This window comes from Mobula birostris, chromosome 18, assembly GCF_030028105.1.
Source record: "Mobula birostris isolate sMobBir1 chromosome 18, sMobBir1.hap1, whole genome shotgun sequence".
NCBI lineage: Eukaryota > Metazoa > Chordata > Chondrichthyes > Myliobatiformes > Myliobatidae > Mobula > Mobula birostris.
This window is the reverse complement of record NC_092387.1, coordinates 68,041,461-68,060,738: the sequence shown is the minus strand read 5'-3', so window position 1 is coordinate 68,060,738 and position 19,278 is coordinate 68,041,461. Positions and strand designations below refer to the sequence as shown.

At 43.7% G+C, this 19,278-nt stretch overlaps 1 protein-coding gene across 5 annotated transcripts in view; it reads right to left on the bottom strand.

Moving 5' to 3' along the window:
• Positions 1–19,278, bottom strand: part of wdfy4 (WDFY family member 4) — a 358,785-nt gene that overhangs the window by 9,417 nt on the left and 330,090 nt on the right. For 4 of the 5 annotated variants that reach the window (XM_072282880.1, XM_072282882.1, XM_072282881.1 and 1 more), the window contains 5 exons: positions 18,592–18,749; positions 15,960–16,118; positions 13,920–14,099; positions 5,222–5,404; positions 3,085–3,175 (listed from right to left, as the gene is read on the bottom strand). In XM_072282880.1, coding sequence (XP_072138981.1) covers positions 3,085–3,175; positions 5,222–5,404; positions 13,920–14,099; positions 15,960–16,118; positions 18,592–18,749 — 771 coding nt within the window. Of the gene's footprint in view, positions 1–3,084; positions 3,176–5,221; positions 5,405–13,919; positions 14,100–15,959; positions 16,119–18,591; positions 18,750–19,278 lie in introns of those variants that run through there. The other variant, XM_072282885.1, reaches the window with a different exon arrangement.

Genomic DNA, 19,278 nt, shown 5'->3' with positions numbered 1-19,278 from the left:
TGCTCTCCTTTCCTCCCACATTCAAAAGGCGTACAAGTTAGGATTAGTAAATTGCGGGCATGTTACGCTGGTGCCAAAAGCTAGACGACACTTTCAGGCCCCCAGCACATCCTCAGATTATGTTAATCATTGACACAAATGGTGCATTTCATTGAATGTTTCAACGTACTTGAGACAAATAAAGCTAATCTTTGATCTTTCAGTATTTTAGGGAAACCAGTCAATACAGCAGATACCACTTCAATGTAAAGCCTGAGCGGAAGGTATGGAGATCCTGGGATGCCCAGCCATCAAGATCCCCATTTTGGCCTCACCAGTGTAGTCCAAAGGAAAGTGAAGCGATACATCTGGCACCAGTTTGGCTGCAGGAACTGCCGGAAGGGTGTTCGGTGACGTCCAGCCGCCTTAGAGGCTCCACTCTGGATTTTCTGTCTGGGTTTACTCCCTTAACCTTCGTCTCTCCCGAGGCTGCCCACAAGGCAGTGGAGTTATTTACCCATAGCTGGGGCAATAAGCAACCAATTAGAATTACCAGGTAATGCCGATTGTAAACCAAGCTTAATGGCAGCCTTCTTAGTAATGGGATTAATGACAGCCTGCTTAGTAATGGGAATGGATATTCCAACCCTGTTATGCTTTAATTTGAGCCCTGATTCAGATTTGTGCATTATTTAACAGTTTCTAAGTTGCAAGTCTCGCTCAACAGTTTCAATCTATTCAACTAGCTTTTCCCACTGTGAGCCCAACAAGATTTCTGTACCAAAGTAATATCTCATGCTTGCCCTTTTTAGTCAAGGTATTGAGTTCAAAGGTCTTATAAAGCTTTATAAAACTCTAGCTAGGCTGCATCTGGAGTATTATATACAGTTCTTGTCACCCCATTATAGGAAGGATATGGAGACTTTGGAGAGGGTGCAGAGATTTACCAGAATGCTGCCTGGATCAGAGGCCATGTGCTGTAATGAGAGGCTGGATAAACTTGGGTTATTTTCTCTGGAGAGTCGGAGGCTGAGGGGAGATCTGATAGAGGTTTATAAGATTATGAGAGGCACAGATAGAGTAGAGAGGGAATATTTTTCTCCCAGGGTTGAAGTGTCTAATACCAGAGTGCATGCATTTGAGGGCATGCTGCCTGACCTGCAGAGTTCCTCCAGCATTTTGTGTGTGTTACTGCTGTTAATTGCCCCAGCGGGTGAGTGGGTGGTAGAATCAGGGGTTGCAGGGGGGTGGGGAAAAGAGCTGATGGGAAGAAGAGAGAATACCAAATGAATCGATGTGGGATTAGTAGTTAGTGGTAAACTCAGACTAGATGGGCCAAAGGGCATCTCTCCCTGCTGTATCACTCTGACTCTGTAAACCATGGTGCCCACTTTCCCTGTCAACCAGGCAGCTGATATTAGGCCTTGAATGCCTAACATCATAGGCAATGGGGAGGAGGAGTTTAGTAGACACAACAATAGCTTTAACTTCGTAAATGACTGACAGGAAATTAGTCAAACAAAATCTATATAGACCAGCTGACCAGGTTTTAAAGGAGATGGAGATAGAGAGAGCGGGAGGGAGATCCCCCCTCTAGCTTTCTCCCTCTACCCCCCCCCCATAATGCAGGGGGGGAGAGATCAAGGTGGGAGGGAGGGGGAGAGAGAGAGGGTGCAGAGAGAGAGGGGGCGTGGAGAGACGGGGGGGTGGAGAGACAGGGGGTAGAGAGAGAGGGGGGTGGAGAAAGAGGGGGGATGGAGAAAGAGGGGGGATGGAGAAAGAGGGGGGTGGAGAGAGAGGGGGGTGGAGAGGGGGGTGGAGAGAGGGGGTGGAGAGAGAGGGGGGTGGAGAGAGAGGGGGGTGGAGAGAGGGGGGTGGAGAGAGGGGGGTGGAGAGAGAGGGGGTGGTGAGAGAGGGGGTGGTGAGAGAGGGGGTGGAGAGAGAGGGGGTGGAGAGAGAGGGGGGTTGGAGAGAGAGGGGGGTTGGAGAGAGAGGGGTGTGGAGGGGGGTGGAGGGGGGTGGAGAGGGGGTGGAGAGAGGGTGGAGAGAGGGTGGAGAGAGGGGGGTGGAGAGAGGGGGGTGGAGAGAGAGGGGGGTTGGAGAGAGAGGGGGGTTGGAGAGAGAGGGGTGTGGAGGGGGGGTGGAGGGGGGTGGAGAGGGGGTGGAGAGAGAGATAAAGGGGAGAGATAGGTAAGACACAGGAGCAGAATTAGGCCATTCAGCCGATCGAGTCTGCTCTACCCTTCCATCAAGCTGATTTATCTTGTCTTCTCTCCTGACTAATGAAGAATCTTCTCAATCTTGGCTTTAAATATACTCAGTGACTTGGCCTCCAATGAAATCCACAGATTCCCCATCTCCGGCTAAAGAAATTTTTCCTCATATCTGTTCTAAAGGGACGCCCTTCCATTCTGAGGCTATGCCCACTGGTCTTAGATTTAAAGTTGAAGTTCTATTCAAGTTTAAATTTCTTTCTGTTTCAGGGTTTTATTGTTTTTCAGTTGTGTACCTTTCAACTGGGACGTATTCTGTGAGATAACACTGGGTCAATACAATATTTCAATGACTCCACCCCAAACGATTAATTCTGTAAGGTTCAGCATTAAATAAATAGAAAAGCAGCATTCAACACCTTTACTCAGAGAGCTGCTAAGGACTTTCGGTCTTTGAAAGATAGAATCTGTAGTCGTGTAATGGTTAGCTATCGGGGTTCAACTCCCACTGTTGTATGTGAGGAGGTTGTACGTTCTCCACTTGACTGCATGGGTTTCCACTGGGTGCTCTGGTTTCCTCTCACATCCCTAAAGGCATGCGGGCATGCCATATTGCTGCCAGAAGTGCAGCAATACTTGTGGGCTGCCAGCGCAATCCTCAATGTTTTGATATGATGCAAGTAACACATTTCATTGTACGTTTCAACGTAATCACACAGATGAAGCTAATCTTAAAAATCTTATCTTTAAAAGCTGCTTGCAATGCATTGGTGTGAAAACTGTTCAGCTGTCCACAAGACGTTCAACCCGGTATGTGTTAAAGAGAGAAATGGAAAGTTGTTTGCATTGTGCTCTCATCAGCCTGCTGAAACACAAACTATAGAAACATTACCTTGTTCTGAATCTGGGACTTTGTGTTGAGATCCAGGGTGCCCTCCATCACTCCTGGAGACGTGTACTCTTGTAAACTCTGTCTTCCATAGCTACAGTTGGAACAGAATTCAAAATTTTATAAACCTCTGTAAGATTAACAACACAAACGTGGTCTGCATTATATAATGACCTGGAGAATTCAGATACCAGGCACAATGCGGTGCTAAGAATCTCTGATGGCTAGCCTTACTCCCATCATTCCTTAATCAACAAATGGCACTATCCACCAATGAGAAGAGTTGTGGCTTTGGTAGGTGAACACAAGAAAAATAATTAGAAAACCAGACAGAAAGATTAATTACTTGCCCTGGCCAAAGTGGTGCAGGAGGTAGCGCATTGCCTCACAGTTCCAATGGTCCAAGGATCTTGGCACCCAATGGTGACTGTGTGAAGTTTGCACATTCTCCCTGTGATCACACAGGCCTCCTTGCAGTGCCTCAGGTACTGCCCATGTTCCAAAGACATGCAGGTTGATAGATTAATTGGCTGCCATAAATCCACCCCCCACCCCAGTGTGTTGGAATGTGACAAAAGAATCAGGGGTGCGTTGATTGGGGTGTGTCGAGAATAAGTTGCAGGAATATGTTGGGGAGAAAGACTGATGTTACTGTTCTAAGAGCAGAGGTAGACTCATGAGGTCAACTAGTCTGTTTTATGTTGTGAGGAAGTCTGGAATATGAAAAGAAACATCTCTCACTAAGCAAGGTGAGCTGATAGAACCATGGATGCTTTGAGAGGAAGCAATAATTTGGCTTCCTTCTGTTCTCGAGTGAGCAAAGAAATGGAGATGCTGTTAGCTTAGATGAAGGTCAGGAGGAAACTCATGAGAAAGAAAAAAGAACAAAAATTGGGCCAGAAGGTCTGCTTTTATGTTGTAAAATATGTTGTGGGAAAGATAGCTGAAGGAATAATATCCACAAACAAAACAAATTTGAACACCAGACTGACATATCTGTCACTTTTATGAGTTTATGATTGTAAAGGAAAGTCTCAGGCAAACAACCAGATAAGGGTTTTCAAGCTTGAGGACAATAAAAAGAATGAGGTGAAGAGAAGAGAGAGAGGTTTATCATTTCATCTCTTCAAAACAAGGCTGCAGGATCTCCCCCGGGAACCTAAACCTCTGGCTTTTCAGCATTTCTCAGGTGACAAAATTCCAAGTGGAGTTGGTCTGAAGGGGAAGTTCACCAACGTAAGAGACCAAAACAGAGACATTCACCATCTATCCATGTTGGCTGTTTACCTCCCTAAACCATAGACATTTTGAAATATTTAAAGCGCTATACAAATTGGAATAAAGCAATTGGAAGAAACTCTAATAAAAGTTATGCTCCAGGTCGTGCTATGTGCAGTGGTAAGCTGAAACAATTGCAAATATTGTTGATTAAGGAATGGTAAGAAAAACATAACATTATCTATTTGTCAAGGGCTCCAGGGGGCAGAAACATGACATGATGATTATTCTCACTAAGTTTTGAAAAGAAGAAGGGAAATTGCAGTGTGGATCCTTGTAGTGGGCTGTACAAGGGTCAGAGAGTGGATGGTTTACAATGCTTAGCCAAAATGTGGGTTAATGTGGGGACTGTTAAATGCTCATGGGTCATGGTGTCTACTCAATGTGACTAATTCTGTTTTAGAAAAGAGGATTGAGGTCCAAATGAATGTGCCAACAGTTGTCACTGCCTTTATAGTGCAATGGTTGACTTGACAAAATATTGAACATAAAATAAACCAAAGACATGGGCCAAGGAGGAAGATGGGAGTGGGCAAGAGTGGTGGGCACTTTGGTTGAGTTAGGCTGAAGGGTCTGCTTCTGTGGTGAATTACTCTGTGACTCGATGAATCTGTGAATAATCAACCAGGTTCACACTCCCTAATGTAGAATTGGGTGAGATTCTTTGACTTTCTGTACTGTAACCAGTCAAAAATTGCCAGAGCCCCTTCAACTCAAGGCAAGAGTGAGTCATGAACGCAGGGGAAGGGGTCATGGAAGGGAAGTATTAATTTCAATAGGACGGTGCAGAAGGAACCAATATTTGGATCTGACCACAACCTCTGGCAGTTTTATCCATCATTGCTGCACTGTCAACACTTACTTGCACCGTGCCATCTGCGTGTCCTGTTATAATGACATTGCGAGGATCCCATTCCTGCACCTCTGTGAAACAACAGCACAAAATCTGCTTCGTTGGCTCGGCGGATGTGTTGATGCTTGCGATTGGTTGGCCATTGAGGGTCCACAGGTACAGGTGTGTCCCTGCACAGGTAGCAATGTCCCCCTATAACAATAAAGCAGTGAGCATTGAGGTGGCACCTGCCATATTGGATCCAAAAAAGAATTCAAAGGGAACTGTTTTACCTCAGGGGAGATGGGTTGTGGACATACCAAAATGTAGAAGAGTTGTGAAAGTAATGTAGATAGAGGTGAGTAGAAGGAGGCAATGCAAATATGCTTAGGGAACACAGGATGGCTTTCTCTGGCAGAGATTTCTCAAACAGTCTGAAGTTATATGAGGCCGAGATCGAGTGGACAGCCAGAGACTTCTCCCCAGGACAGAAGTGGCTCATACCAGGGGGCAAAATCTCAAGGTGATTGGTGGAAAATAAAAGGAGAATGTCAGAGGGACACAGAGAGTGGTGGGTGTGTGGAACACCCTGTCAGGGGTGGTGGTAGAGACAGATAGATTATAGACATTTAAGAAAATCTTGGATAGGCATAGTGTTAAGGTGATTGGATTAAAGAATAGGGGGAATCCCAGAGAGAGGTTTTTACCTACACAGTGGTGAAAAAGTCTCTGGCTATTTATTTGACCTATGTTTCACTCACATCGTCTGATTTCTTTTTAAACTTGAATCAACCAGTTAAATAGTCAGTTTGCTGATGAAAGCCCACTAATGCTCTTGGGATACTATGAATCCTCTCTGCTGAGATGATCATCAGGGTCACTCTTCCACCTATCCAAGATATATGTCAGGGTCACTGTGTACTCAGGGTGCTTAGTATTGTCAACGATCCCTCCCATCCATCCATCAATCTCATTGAACCCCCAACCATCAGGCAGGTGTCACAACCACGGATTCGGCAGCGCAGTAGATATGGCAATTGCGCTTGTGAATACACACGTGTCAGCTAATTATTATTTAATCGTGATAATATTTAACTCCATACTTGTCACCTTGGTACTTGCAAGACTTGGACAGAACACAGCAACGCTTCACTGCCTGTTTGCATTCGGCCTTCCCTGAGAAATTGGACTGTCGAGTCACCTGACTCTGAAGACGAGTGGTATTCGTTTAATGTTTAGATATTCTTTTCAGCCGCAGTGTAGGCTTCGTTTTCCATTTGAGAGTTTTAATTAATGGCTCTATTTGGCCTAGCGTTTATTGCTTTATTTTCCCTTTAACACTGTTCACATTAAAGTCTGCGAACTATCGACCTGCTTCAGTGTCTCTCACTCCGCACTTGGGCCATATCCGAACCTGGTAACAGCAGGAGGTATGGCAGCGTTAGGACAAAGACTGTCAGGATGGGAAACATCTTGTTTCCCCGGGCCGTGTGACTACTGAACCCCCGCCACCACCCAGGTCTCATCACTTATGAAACACCGGTATCATTATACTGTTTACTTTTTAACTTCTGTCATAATTGCACTTATATTTTGTTCAATTATTTGTTTGGGTTCCTTAAGGTCGTGATAGCTAAGGGTGTAATGGGGATAACCTCGCACTATCTAGTAAATGCTCCAATGACCTGTTTCTCAAATAGTCTCTGATGACCAAATCCAGCTCCTGGCCTTCATGTGTGGCTTAGGTACTAAGCCCAGCTGAACCATTTCAACTGACAGGAGAAGGGGCAAAGGCAGGTTACTGCCACTTTAAAACCAGTCACTTCGGGCAGATGGGGCTTGTCAGCTGTGGTTGGTAGCTCACCTAGGAGAAGGAAAATTCTGATCTCAAACCTCCGCTGCCTAGTGACTATACCCACTCATGGGAAAAGCTTCCGGAGTAAATCCTGAGGGAAATATCCAGAGCAGGAATCCCTAAGGCAGTCCTACGTTGAGTTCAATGCTGACTGGTAACTCCTGCAACACCACTGGTGCCAAACTGTATCTGTCTCTGCCGTTCCTTTGGGTTCATCAGCTGCGTGAAGAGGGGGGAGCCTGCTACATGGGCAACTGCTTGTTCTCCATATCGTACTGCCCTGGCTCACGTACCTAGACGGCTACGACTCAGCTTGCGTGATCGAACCTGACTGACGGAGCCTCACAAGTTATCTGTGGTATCATTACTTTGTGTTGTGTGTGGGCTGTATGTACTGTGTTGTGCACCTTGGTCCAGAGGAATATTATGTAGTTCGGTGTACACACGTAAATGGATGAATGACAATGAACTTGACCTCGATGGTGTCGTTACCCTCTCAACTCCTAGCTAGACATGAAAAGCAGAACAACTCCCAACTCTTGATGCTACAAAAAGATAATAAAACTTTATCCAGCTCTAAATATTTTTAAATTGCAAAGGATTATACTCTCATCACCATTATAATTTTTATTGCAGTATAATTTGGATATTAGCCAGCCATAAATGGCTCGTGGCAATAAAACATCATAAGAACAAGACATCAGCTCACCTCTCCCAGCAGAAGAGGAAAAAGCATCTATGAGCAGTTTAATGCTATCATAAATGTATTTGTAATAATATTAAGGTGTGTAATAACATACATCATTCCAGCAACCAGAGCTCTTTCCCATCTGCATACTTCCTCGAGTGTTGTCAGATATCACTGTAGTTTCAGTCCCCAATTAGCACAAAACCTTTAACAGTGTAGATGAGCAGAGGGATCCTGGGGTCCAGGTTCATAGCTCCTTGAAAATGTCCACACAGGTCAATGGGGTGGTTAAGAAGGCATGTGGTATGCTTGCCTTCATTAGCTGAAGCACTGAGTTCAAAAGTTATGTTGCAGCTTTATAAAACTTTAGTTAGGTATCATCTACAGTATTGCATACAGTTCTGGTCACTGCATTATAGGAAGGATGTTGAAGCTTTGCAGAGGGACAGAAGAGGTTTACCAGGATGCTGCCTGGATTAGTGGGCATTGCTACAAGATACTGGACAAACTTGGGTTGTTTTCTGTGCAGTGGAGGAGGCTAAGGCAAAATCTGATAGAGGTTTATAAGATTACAAGAGGCATAGATACAGTAGACATCTAGGGTTGAAATCATGACATCTTGAACAATGTCTCCCATCCACTACATAATGTACTGGTTGGGCACAGGAGTACGTTCAGCCAGAGACTCATTCCACCAAGATGCAACACAGAGCGTCACAGGAGGTCATTCCTGCCTGTGGCCATCAAACTTTACAACTCCTCCCTTGGAGGGTCAGACACCCTGAGCCAATAGGCTGGTCCTGGACTTATTTCCTGGCATAATTTACATATTACTATTTAACTATTTATGGTTTTATTACCATTTAATTATTTATGGTGCAACTGTAATGAAAACCAATTTCCCCCGGGATCAATAAAGTATGACTATGACTATGACTAAATGTCTAATACCAGAGGGCATGTATTTAAGGTGAGAAGGGGTAATTTCAGAGGAGATATGAGGGGCAAGTTGATGTTGTTATTGTTGTTTTACACAGGTTGGTGGGTGCCTGCAATGCACTGGCTGGGGTGTTGGTAGAGGCAGATACATTAAAGACTTTTAAGAGACGTTTAGATAGGCACATGAATGACTAGCACGAGAGGGCACAGTTTTAAGGTGCTTGGAAGTAGGTACAGAGGAGATATCAGGGGTAAGTTGTTTTTTTTTTACAGAGAGTGGTGAGTGCGTGGAATGGGCTGCCGGTGATGGTGGTGGAGGCGGATACGTTAGGGTCTTTTAAGAGACTCCTGGACAGGTATATGGAGCTCAGAAAAATAGAGGGCAATGGGTAACCCTAGGTAATTTCTCAGGTAAGGGCATGTTCGGCACAGCTTTGTGGGCTGAAGGGCCTGTATTGTGCTGTACGTTTTCTATGTTTCTATGAATGCGAGGAAATGGAAGGGTATGGACACTGTGCAGGCAGAAGAGATTAGATCAGTTAGGCAATTTAATTGATTCGGCACAACATGGTGGAGGAAGGGCCTCTTCCTGTGCTGTACTGTTCTATGTTCAATGTTCTAACCTCAACATTCTGCCCTCCATATTAGCAGTTTGCCTCATTCTGCTGTTGGTGTCCTCATCATGGACCCTGTAGGATTATCAATGGTCAATTCCGGGTGCTGCTCACACCATGTCACTACTCAGTCAAGAAGTCAGTTTGCTCCATAAGGAAACTCCTGTAGCTGCCCCTCTCGTAGCTGGTTTCACACCAGCTTCATCTGAAACTCATAGGGTTCGCATGCTAAATTTGTTTAAAGCCTCCCCTAAAGCACCAGCTTCCAATAAGAATATTGGGCCCATTCCAATTCAGATGCAACAGGTCTGGCTTATACAGATCCCACTTCCCCAAAACTGGTCCAGCAATCTAAAGTCCTTCTTTCTGCAGCAGGATTTCAGCCATCCACCAATTTCTGTACTCACTGGCAGGCGGCACTAAATGAAATCCAGAAATTACAACTTTAGAAGTCCAGATGCAGGTCAAAGGGAAAAGGCAGAAATGATAGTTTGGCATGGATTAGATAGGCTGAAGGGCCTGTTTCTGTGCTGTAGAGCTCTATGATTGTTTAATATAACTTGTTAAACTCACATTGCAGGACCTTGTCCCTCTTTTTCTCCCCCTATGTCATTGATACAAATGCAGGCATGATTTCCGGACAATGCAGCCTTTTATTGACATCCTCATCCCTGGCACCAAGAAAGCTACACATCTAGGGTTCATATCTACAGCTTCAAAAGAAACCACTTCCTCAGAAGGCCAAGAAATTTCAGCGCATCTCCAATGACACTTACTGACATTTACAGGCGTATCACATCTTGGTGTGTGAACTGCTCTGTCTAAGTTCACAAGAAGCTGCAAAGGAGATTTACCAGGATTGGAGAACATGTCTTATGACAATAGGTTGAATGAGGTAGGACCTTTCTTAGGATGAAAGGTGACGATAGAGGTGAACAAGATGATAAGAGCCACAGACTGAGTGGACAACCAGAGACTTTTTTCCATGGCACAAATAGCTAATATGAGGGGGCATAACTTTAAGGTGTTCGGAGGAAAGTATTAGAGAGATGGTAAAGGTGTATGTACTGCATATACATTTATATATATTTTTAAACACAGAATGGTAAGTGCTTAGAATACACTGCCAAGTTTGGTGGTAGAGGCAGATATATTAGGGACATTTAAGAGACCCCTAAATGGATGATAGAAACTGAAGGCCTGTGTGGGAGGGAAGAGTTAGATTGAACTCAGAGCAGAATAACAGGTCGGCACCACATCATGGGCCAAAGGGTCAGTACTCTGCTGTAATGTTCCATGTTTAAAGAGAGTTGTGAACACAGCTCAGCCCATCGGATATATCAGTCTCCCCTCTATTGACTCCCTGCAGCAAACATAATCAAGGCCCTTCCCACCCCAGTCATTCTCTCTTCACCCCTCTCCTATCGTATAGAAGATATAAAGGCTTGAGAACACCACACTCAAGGACAGCTTCTATTTCCTTGAATAAATCTCTTATATGGTAAGAGATGAGCTCCTGATCTCTCCATTGACCATTGTAGCCCTCACACTTTATGTGTTTACCTGCAATATGCTTTCTCATATACAGTGCCGATGAAAAGTATTCACCACCCTCCCCCCCCGGCAGTTTTCATGTTCTTTTGTTTTGCAACATTGAATCACCGTGATTTAATTTGGCTTTTTTGACACTGATGAACAGAAAAAGACTTTTTTGCGTCAAAATAGATCTCTACAAAGTGATCTAAATTAATTACAAATATAAAACACAAAATCATTGATTGTATAAATATTCTTTCCCCTTTAATATGGCACACCAAATCATCACTGGTGCAGCCAATGGTTTTAGAAGTCACATATTTAAATGGAGATCTGTTTTTGGAGACCTGGGTGCAGTCAAGGTGTTTCAATTGGTTGTAGTAAAAGTACACCTGAATCTGGAAAGTCCAACTGCTGGAGAGTCAGTATTCTAGCCAAAATCACACCATGAAGACAAAAGAATACTCCAAACAACTCTGTGAAAATGGTATTGAAAAGCACAAGTCAGGAGGTAGATACAAGAAAACTTCCAAGTCACTGAATATCCTTTGAAATACAGTTAAGTCAATCATCAAGAAATGAAAAGAGTATGACACAGCTGTAAATCTGCCTCGAGCAGGTCGTCCCCAAAAACTGAGTGACTGTGCAAGAAGGGGACGAGTGAGGGAGGTCTCCAAGAGACCTATGACAACTCTGGAGGAGTTACAAGCTTCAGTGGGTGAGATGGGAGAGACTGTGCATACAACAGCTGTTGTCCAGGTGTTTCACCAGTCACAGCTTTATGGGAGAGTGGCAAAGAGAAAGCTACTGTTGAAAAAATGCACATGAAATCTTGGCAGGATTTTGCCAGATGGCACGTGGGAGACTCTGAAGTCAGCTGGAAGAAGGTTCTATGGTCTGATGAAACAAAAATGGAGCTTCTTGGCCATCCAACTACACGCTATGTTTGGCGTAAGCCAAGCACTGCACATCATCAAAAACCTAACATCCCTACTGTGAAGCATGGTGGTGGCTGCATCACGCTGTGGGGATGCGTCACTGCAGCAGGCCCTGGAAAGCTTGTGAAGGTAGAGGGTAAAATGAATGCAGCAAAATTCAGGGAAATCCTAGAGGAAAACTTGATGCAGTCTGCAAGAGAGTTGCTATTTGGGAGAAGATTTGTTTTCCAGCAAGACAATGACCTCAAATATAAAGCCAAAGTTACACAGGAATCGCTTAAAAACCACAAAGTTTAATGTCCTGGGATGGCCAAGTCAGAGTCCAGACCTCAATCCAATTCAGAAGTTGTGGCTGGACTTGAAAAGGGCTGTTCACTCACAATCCCCATGCAATCTGAGCAGTTTTGTAAATAACAGGGGGAAACTGCAGTGTCCAGATGTATAAAGCCGGACACAGACTCAAAGCTGTAGTTGCTGCCTAAGGCGCATCTACTAAATACTGACTTGAAGGGAGTGAATCCTTATAAAATCAGTTATTTTGTGTTATTTGTTATTAATTGTTATTAATTTGATCACTTTATAGAGATCTGTTTTCACTTTGACACAAAAGGGTCTTTTTCTGTTGATCAGTGTCAAAAAAGCCAAATTAAATCCATTGTGATTCAATGTTGTAAAACAATAAAACATGAAAACTTCCAAACAGATGAATACTTTCAATAGGCAATGTACTACATTCTGCATTCCGATATCTCCATATACTGATGTATGACCTTCAAGTTTATCGTCATTCAACGGTACAATTGTTTAGCACCAAACAATACAATGTTCTTCTGGACCAAGGTGCATGACACAGTACATATAACTCACACACAACTCAGAGTAATACCACCACCAATAAATTAACAAATAACGAGATACATATGTGATACAAGTTAAAAAATAAACAGTATAACTACTGGCGCCAGTAGCTAATCTGTTTACTTTCAACAATCAACACACACAAAATGCTGGAGGAACTCAGCAAACCAATTAACCTACTGACCTACTTTAACTGTGGGAGGGAACCCGAGCACTTGAAGGAAACAGACGCACATGTGAGAATGATGTAATAACTTTCTTACAGTGGTTGCCAGATGCATGGGCAACACTTACAAGCTGTCTCCAGATGCCCAGAAGTTGATTTTGCCCATAAGTTGGAAAAAGTACAAAATCACTCAGTACTCAATACTGGAGTGATGGCTTTAAAAACACAGAAAACTGATAGTGAAGAACAAAAACTAAAAATGGAGGGAAAGAGGAAACTAGTTCTGTCATTCATAAAACCGGGCAAGTGTATGCACATCGGACTTTTAAAGTTAATAATATTATTGTTTATTTCTAAGTAGGTATATCCATAAGTCTGGCAACCGTCACACTGGGACGCTCTGTAATATGTGACCCCCCCACTGACATCCTCTGCAACAGTCCTCATTAACAACCATTCAATCCTGACCTCTGCGTCTGGTGAGACATCACAGGAATCTGCACTCAAAACGAACTCTTGCTGTGATCGAACCTCTCTTTCTAGCTGTACTGGCATGAATAAGCACAGCTGACTGCAGAGTAAAACTTTAGCATTTTACCTTACACAAGTAAGCGTAAATAAAATAGGTTAAACTGGTTATGTTAAAAAAATTCTGCTTGTTATATGTTTCTAGATACAATTACCCATGGACATTATGTCACTATTTTTGCACTGCTTATTTAATTTATCATACATATTTTTAACATTGTAATTTACAGTATACTACGGGTGCCACAGCTCAGGGTGTTCTCAAGTTCCGAGTTCAGTTCCGGCTCTGTCTGTAAGGAGATTCTACGTTGTAGATTTCCTCTGGATGCTCCAGTTTCCTACTACTTTCCAAAGGCGTACCAGTTAGCAGATTAACTGGTCATTGTAAATTGTCCTGTGGTTAGGTTACAGTAAGATAGGTGAGTTGCTGGGCAGTGCAGCTCGGTGGGCTGGGAGGGCCTGTTCTGTGCTGCATCTCTAGATAATAAAAAAATATTTTGCACTATACTGCTGCCACAAAACAACAAAACTCACGACCTAAGTCATTGATACGAACCCCCGTGATTCTCATTCTGATTGAGTAGAGAGATGTGAGAAGGGACTTACAGTTATGCTGTTGATGGAGACTGTGGAAACTGCTGCTTCGTGCTGTTGGAGCTGACTGAGATAGGTCAGGGTGTTAAAGTCCCAGATGATGCAGGTCCTATCGCGTGATCCACTCACAATCACATTATAAGGTAAGCATACTGCCAGGCTAGTGACAGCTTCTGTGTGTCCATGAAGAACCTTGGATAAAGAATAAATCACAGTTGTGAGTTCATGATGTCATACCTTTAAGTAATTTTTAGACTGATTATTACTTTCTAGAAAGTACTTGAATGGACAAAGCCTGGAAAGGCACAAACTATGTAACTGACAAAAATTTGATGGGCTGAAGGGCCAGTTTCGGTACCATGTTGCTCTCCAATTCTTTGACAACAACACACATTCAGTGGTCACTTTATTAGGGGCAGGAGTGGAATCTGGCGTGGCTTTCAACTGCTATAGCCAATCTACTTCTAGGATTCAGAGAGGCTCTTCTATTGTAATTTGTGGTTATTTAAGTTACTATCGCCTTCCTGTCTGCTTGAACCAGTCTGGCTATTCTCCTCTGACCTCCCCCAACAACAGGCCGCTTTCACCCACAGAACTGCTGCTCTCTGGATGATTTTTATTTTTCACACCACTCTCTAAACTCTAGAGACTGCTGTGCCCAAAGCTCCCAGGAGATCAGCAGTTTCTGAGATACTCAAACCACCACATCTGGCACCAACATTCAAAATCACTTAGATTACATTTCTTCCCCATTCTGATATTTGGTCTGAATAACAACTGAACCTCTTGAATCTATCTGCATGTTTTTATACATTGAGTTGTTACAACATGATTGGTTGAGTAGGTACAGTATTTGCATTAACAAGCAGGTGTACAGGCACACCTAATAAATTTGCCACTGAGTGTATGTATGAAGATATTTTCACTAAAATTAAATATTTTCAATCAATTCAGAAACCTATCATTTATATTGTATTTTATGACCCTCTCTCAAAGCCATTCCTCAGTATGAGAATCAAAGGAAAATCTAGAGAATACTAGGACTGATCCAGCAAAGATCTGAATTAAAGACCATAAAACACAGGAGCAGAATTAGGCCATTCAGCCCCTCAAATCTGCTCCACCAGAACAGAGATGAGGAGGAATTTCTTTAGCCAGACAGTGATGAATCTGTGGAATTTATTGCCACGGATGGCTGTGGAGACAAAGTCGTTGGGTGCATTTGGAGGTTGACAGGTTCTTGATTAGTAAGGGAGCCAGGTTTATGGGGAGAAGGTAGGAGAGTGGGGTTGAGAGGGATAATAAATCAGCCAGGAGTCTGGCACTACCCAAGGAGTTATTCAATTCCACACAGCAGCAAGAAACGTCATGAGTTCCAGGTTGTCCCCAGGGAGGCGAGCATGGGAAACAGTGGCCGTGTGGGTTGAGGGTCCATGCAGAAGTCAGAATCAAGAATAGCGGACACTAATTGGAATTACTGCCATAAAACAACAAATTTCACAACATACAGTAGGTTAGTGACAATAAAACTAATTCTGATTCTGAATGTAGCAAACATAGCCATATTGCTGAAGAAAGGAGGGAGAGACAAAATAGGAAATTACTGACCAGTCAGCATTCTATCAGAGTTAGGAAAATGTTAGAACTTAGTATTAAAATATTAGTTAAAAAGGCACTTAGAAAACAATAATAGGTTTGGACAAAGCCACCATGAACTTCTGAAATTTAAAGCATGCCTAACAAAACCACTGGAATTTTAGTTGCACACACAAAATGAACAAGAAACTCAGCAGATCAGCTGGCATCTATGGAGAGGAATAAACAGTCTATGTTTCAGGCTGAGGCCCTTCATCAGGACTTCTCAGAACACTTGTGATAAGGCACCACATAGGAAAGTGTTGAACCAAATCAGAGCATATGATGTTGTGGGCCGATGGATTAATGGATAGGGTATTAATGAATAGGTCATTTTCAGACTGGAGTCCATGAATACTGTGGTGTTTATGTTCACAGTCTTTCAGTGATTTCAATGAGCAAAAAAAATCAATTCACCTCTTTCAACACCATGTTTTTCGATTTTTCTTTGCTGCTCAATATTTTCCATACGCAGATCACGTTACTCGTCCCGCCGGTAAGAACCATGTTGGGCGTTGGGCACGCAGCACACAGGCACTGTCCCCAGTCGGACAGGCATTCAAATACCATCAGGCTCTGTGTTAGCAAGGAGAGCACATTCAATAGTGTGGTCTGGTTCAATATGTGCTGAATCTCTCAGTCCACCCGCGCTTCAAAATGTCTAAAGCAGATTGAGAGATTAACAGATTGCCAAAAACAATCTGCTGGAGGAACTCAGCAGGTCAGGCAGCATCTGTGGAGGCATGGGGTGGAAGATGTTTCAAGTTATGACCCTGCTCCAGAACTGAGTGTAGAGGGGAGGTAGTCAGTATAGAAAGATGAAGGGAACTAGTGAGGCAGGAACTGGCAGGCAGTATTTGGAACCAGGTGAGGGGGTGGTATTTATGTATTTATTTTTATTAATAGATACATGCCAATGAGCCCATGCTACCCAATTACATACGTGACCAATTAACCTACTAATCTGTGCATCTTTAGAATGCGGGAGGGAACCCACATAGTTACAGGGAGGATGGAAACTCCTTACAAATAACAGTAAAACTGAACCTGTGTTACTGGCACTGTATTAGTATTACACTAACTGCTACACTACCGTGTCGCCACTAAGTGATGGGCAGGTGGATCCAGAGAGGGGAGGGGAGGGCAGGAGGTAGACGCCTGTTACTTCTTTCTGTGACTCCACCTTACTTGGTCAGCGTCACAATTCAATCAATCGCTTCTGCTGCCTGCTGCCTTTGCATTCTGATCTCTGCTGCTTGGGAATCCTACCTTCCTTTGTGACTCGCTCTCCTATGACCACCACAGCTAGCCTTTCACATTGATAGCCTGGACAGAAACCTGACTAACTACGATCAGGCACAGCACAGCAGAGAGTCTCTCTAAATGTTTGTCTTGCATTATTTGTTTCATCAATAAGAACAACATTTCAACTGTTAGTACATTAGCTCCATCACTCAGAACATGCCCTCTTCTCATCAAGGCAGAGGACACACACTCAATGATTCAACAACAGTTTCTTCCCCTCCGCCATCAGATTTCTGAATGGGCAATGAACCCATGAACACTCCTTTACTGTTTTTTTGGTCTCTTTCTGCACTACTTATTTAAATTCATTTTTATATACTTCCAATTGTAAATTATAGTATTTTATTAATATGTGATGCAATGTACTGTTGCCACAAAATAACAAATTTCATGAAATATTGCAGTGATATCCTGAGAGGTAGGATAGGGTAGTTGTCATCCTGCAGGATCCAGGTTTGGGGTGATTGATTTACAAGGAATGGTTCAGCAGGTTGGGTCTGTAGCTCAATGAACTTAGAGACAGAGATGATGTTATTAAAACATGGGATTTACAGAGGGTTCAATGGCAAACACTGGGAGGTTAGACTTCCCCACTTGGGAGATTCCAGGACTAGAGAAGGTAGTCTCAGGATAGTAGGACATACGTTTCCTCCCCCAAGTGTTGTCAGTCTTTGGAATTCTTTGTCTGGAGAGTTGTTGACATTGAATCCATGAATAGATTAGAAAAGGAGGTAGATTTTAACTGTGCAAATAATTAAGGGTTATGGGGCAAGGCCGGGAAAGTGGGCTTGATCTTTCATCGTGAGACCATTAGTCCATCAGCCACAAGAGTAGAATTGGGCCATTCGACCCATCGAGTCTGCTACACTATTCCATCACAGCTGATTTGATGTCCTTACTAATTAAGAATCTATCAACCTCTGCTTTAAATATACGCAATGGTTTGGCCTCCACAACTGTCTGTAGCAATGAATTCCACAGATTTACCACCCTCAGGCTAAAGAAATTCCTTCTCATCTCTGTTCTAAAGGGAATTCCTTGAATTCTGAGGCTGTGCCCTCTGCTCCTAGACTCTCCCACTAGGGAAATATTCATTCTATCTAGGCCTTCAATATTCAATAGGTTTCAGTGAGATTCCCTCCCCCCAACTCTTCTAAACTCCAGCGAGTACAGGCCCAGAGCCATCAAACCCTTTCATTCCTGGGATCATTTTCATGAACATCTTCTGGACCCTCTCTAATGCCAGCACATCCTTTCTTAGATAAGAGACCCAAAACTGTTCACAGTACTCCAAGTCACGATCCTGTTCAGAGACGGAGCAGGTGTGAAGTGACCCTATTTCCTATCCCGTAATTTTTGCAATATTCACAAACCTTCAGATCAAACGTCACAAAGATGTGGTGTCCGTCGAGGCTGCAGCTCAGATGGTGGAATCTGACGTGAAAGAGTGGAGCATGGAACCAAATAAGGGGAGATGTGGGGAGAGCAGATGGGAGCAGAGGGGGGAGGGATCCAACTGGGAGGAGTGTGTGGCTGGTGGGCAGATGGAGTGTCTGGAGAGGGTGATAAGAGTGTAGGAGGTGCTGAATGGATTAGCAGAGAGAGAGAGAGAGAGAGAGAGAAGAGGTTTAGAGGAGGAGCAGGTTACATGAAGATGAAGAATTCAATGTTCATGTCATTGAGTGGTCTTGAGGGCAAAAGATTAAGAAATATTGGCTATCAGCAGTTGATGCATTTGACGCACCTTGTTGTTACCATGGCTTCCCAGGGAGCAGCTGAAGTCATCATAGCCCCAGGAGAAGGTTCTGTTCCAGACAGGTGGCATGAGCAAAGAGTTCTTCTCTACAGCAAGAACTTCCTTCTCAGTGAAGATGATGTGTCCAACAGCTCCATTCATTAACGCTGTGTGAAACGAGAACAGGAAGGATCATTTAGAGATGCTGTGTGGAACAGACTGATCTGGTCCAATGTGCCAGACGGCCCAGCAGCTCACTGATTTAACCCTAGCCTATTCACAGGACAATTTACAATGACCAATGACCGGTACATCTTTGGAATGTGGAAGGAAATCGGAGCACCCAGACAAGTGCAGCCTTTTCCAGAGGATAATTTCCAATTCCTACCAGCCAGCACGACCCTGGAATGATGAATTAGCTTTGTTTATCACATGAACATTGAAACACACAGTGAAATGCGTCATTTGCGTCAATGACCAACACAGTCCAAGGATGTGCTGGGGGCAGCCTGCAGTATCGCCATGCTTCCAGTGCCAACATATCATGCCCACAACTTGCTAACCCACATGTCTCTGGAATGTGGGTAGAAACCAGAGCCTCCGTAGGAAACCCACGCAGGAAAAGGGAGGAGGTACAAACTCCTTACAGAGAGTGATGGGAATCAACCCCCATCAATGAACACTGGGTCTGTAAAG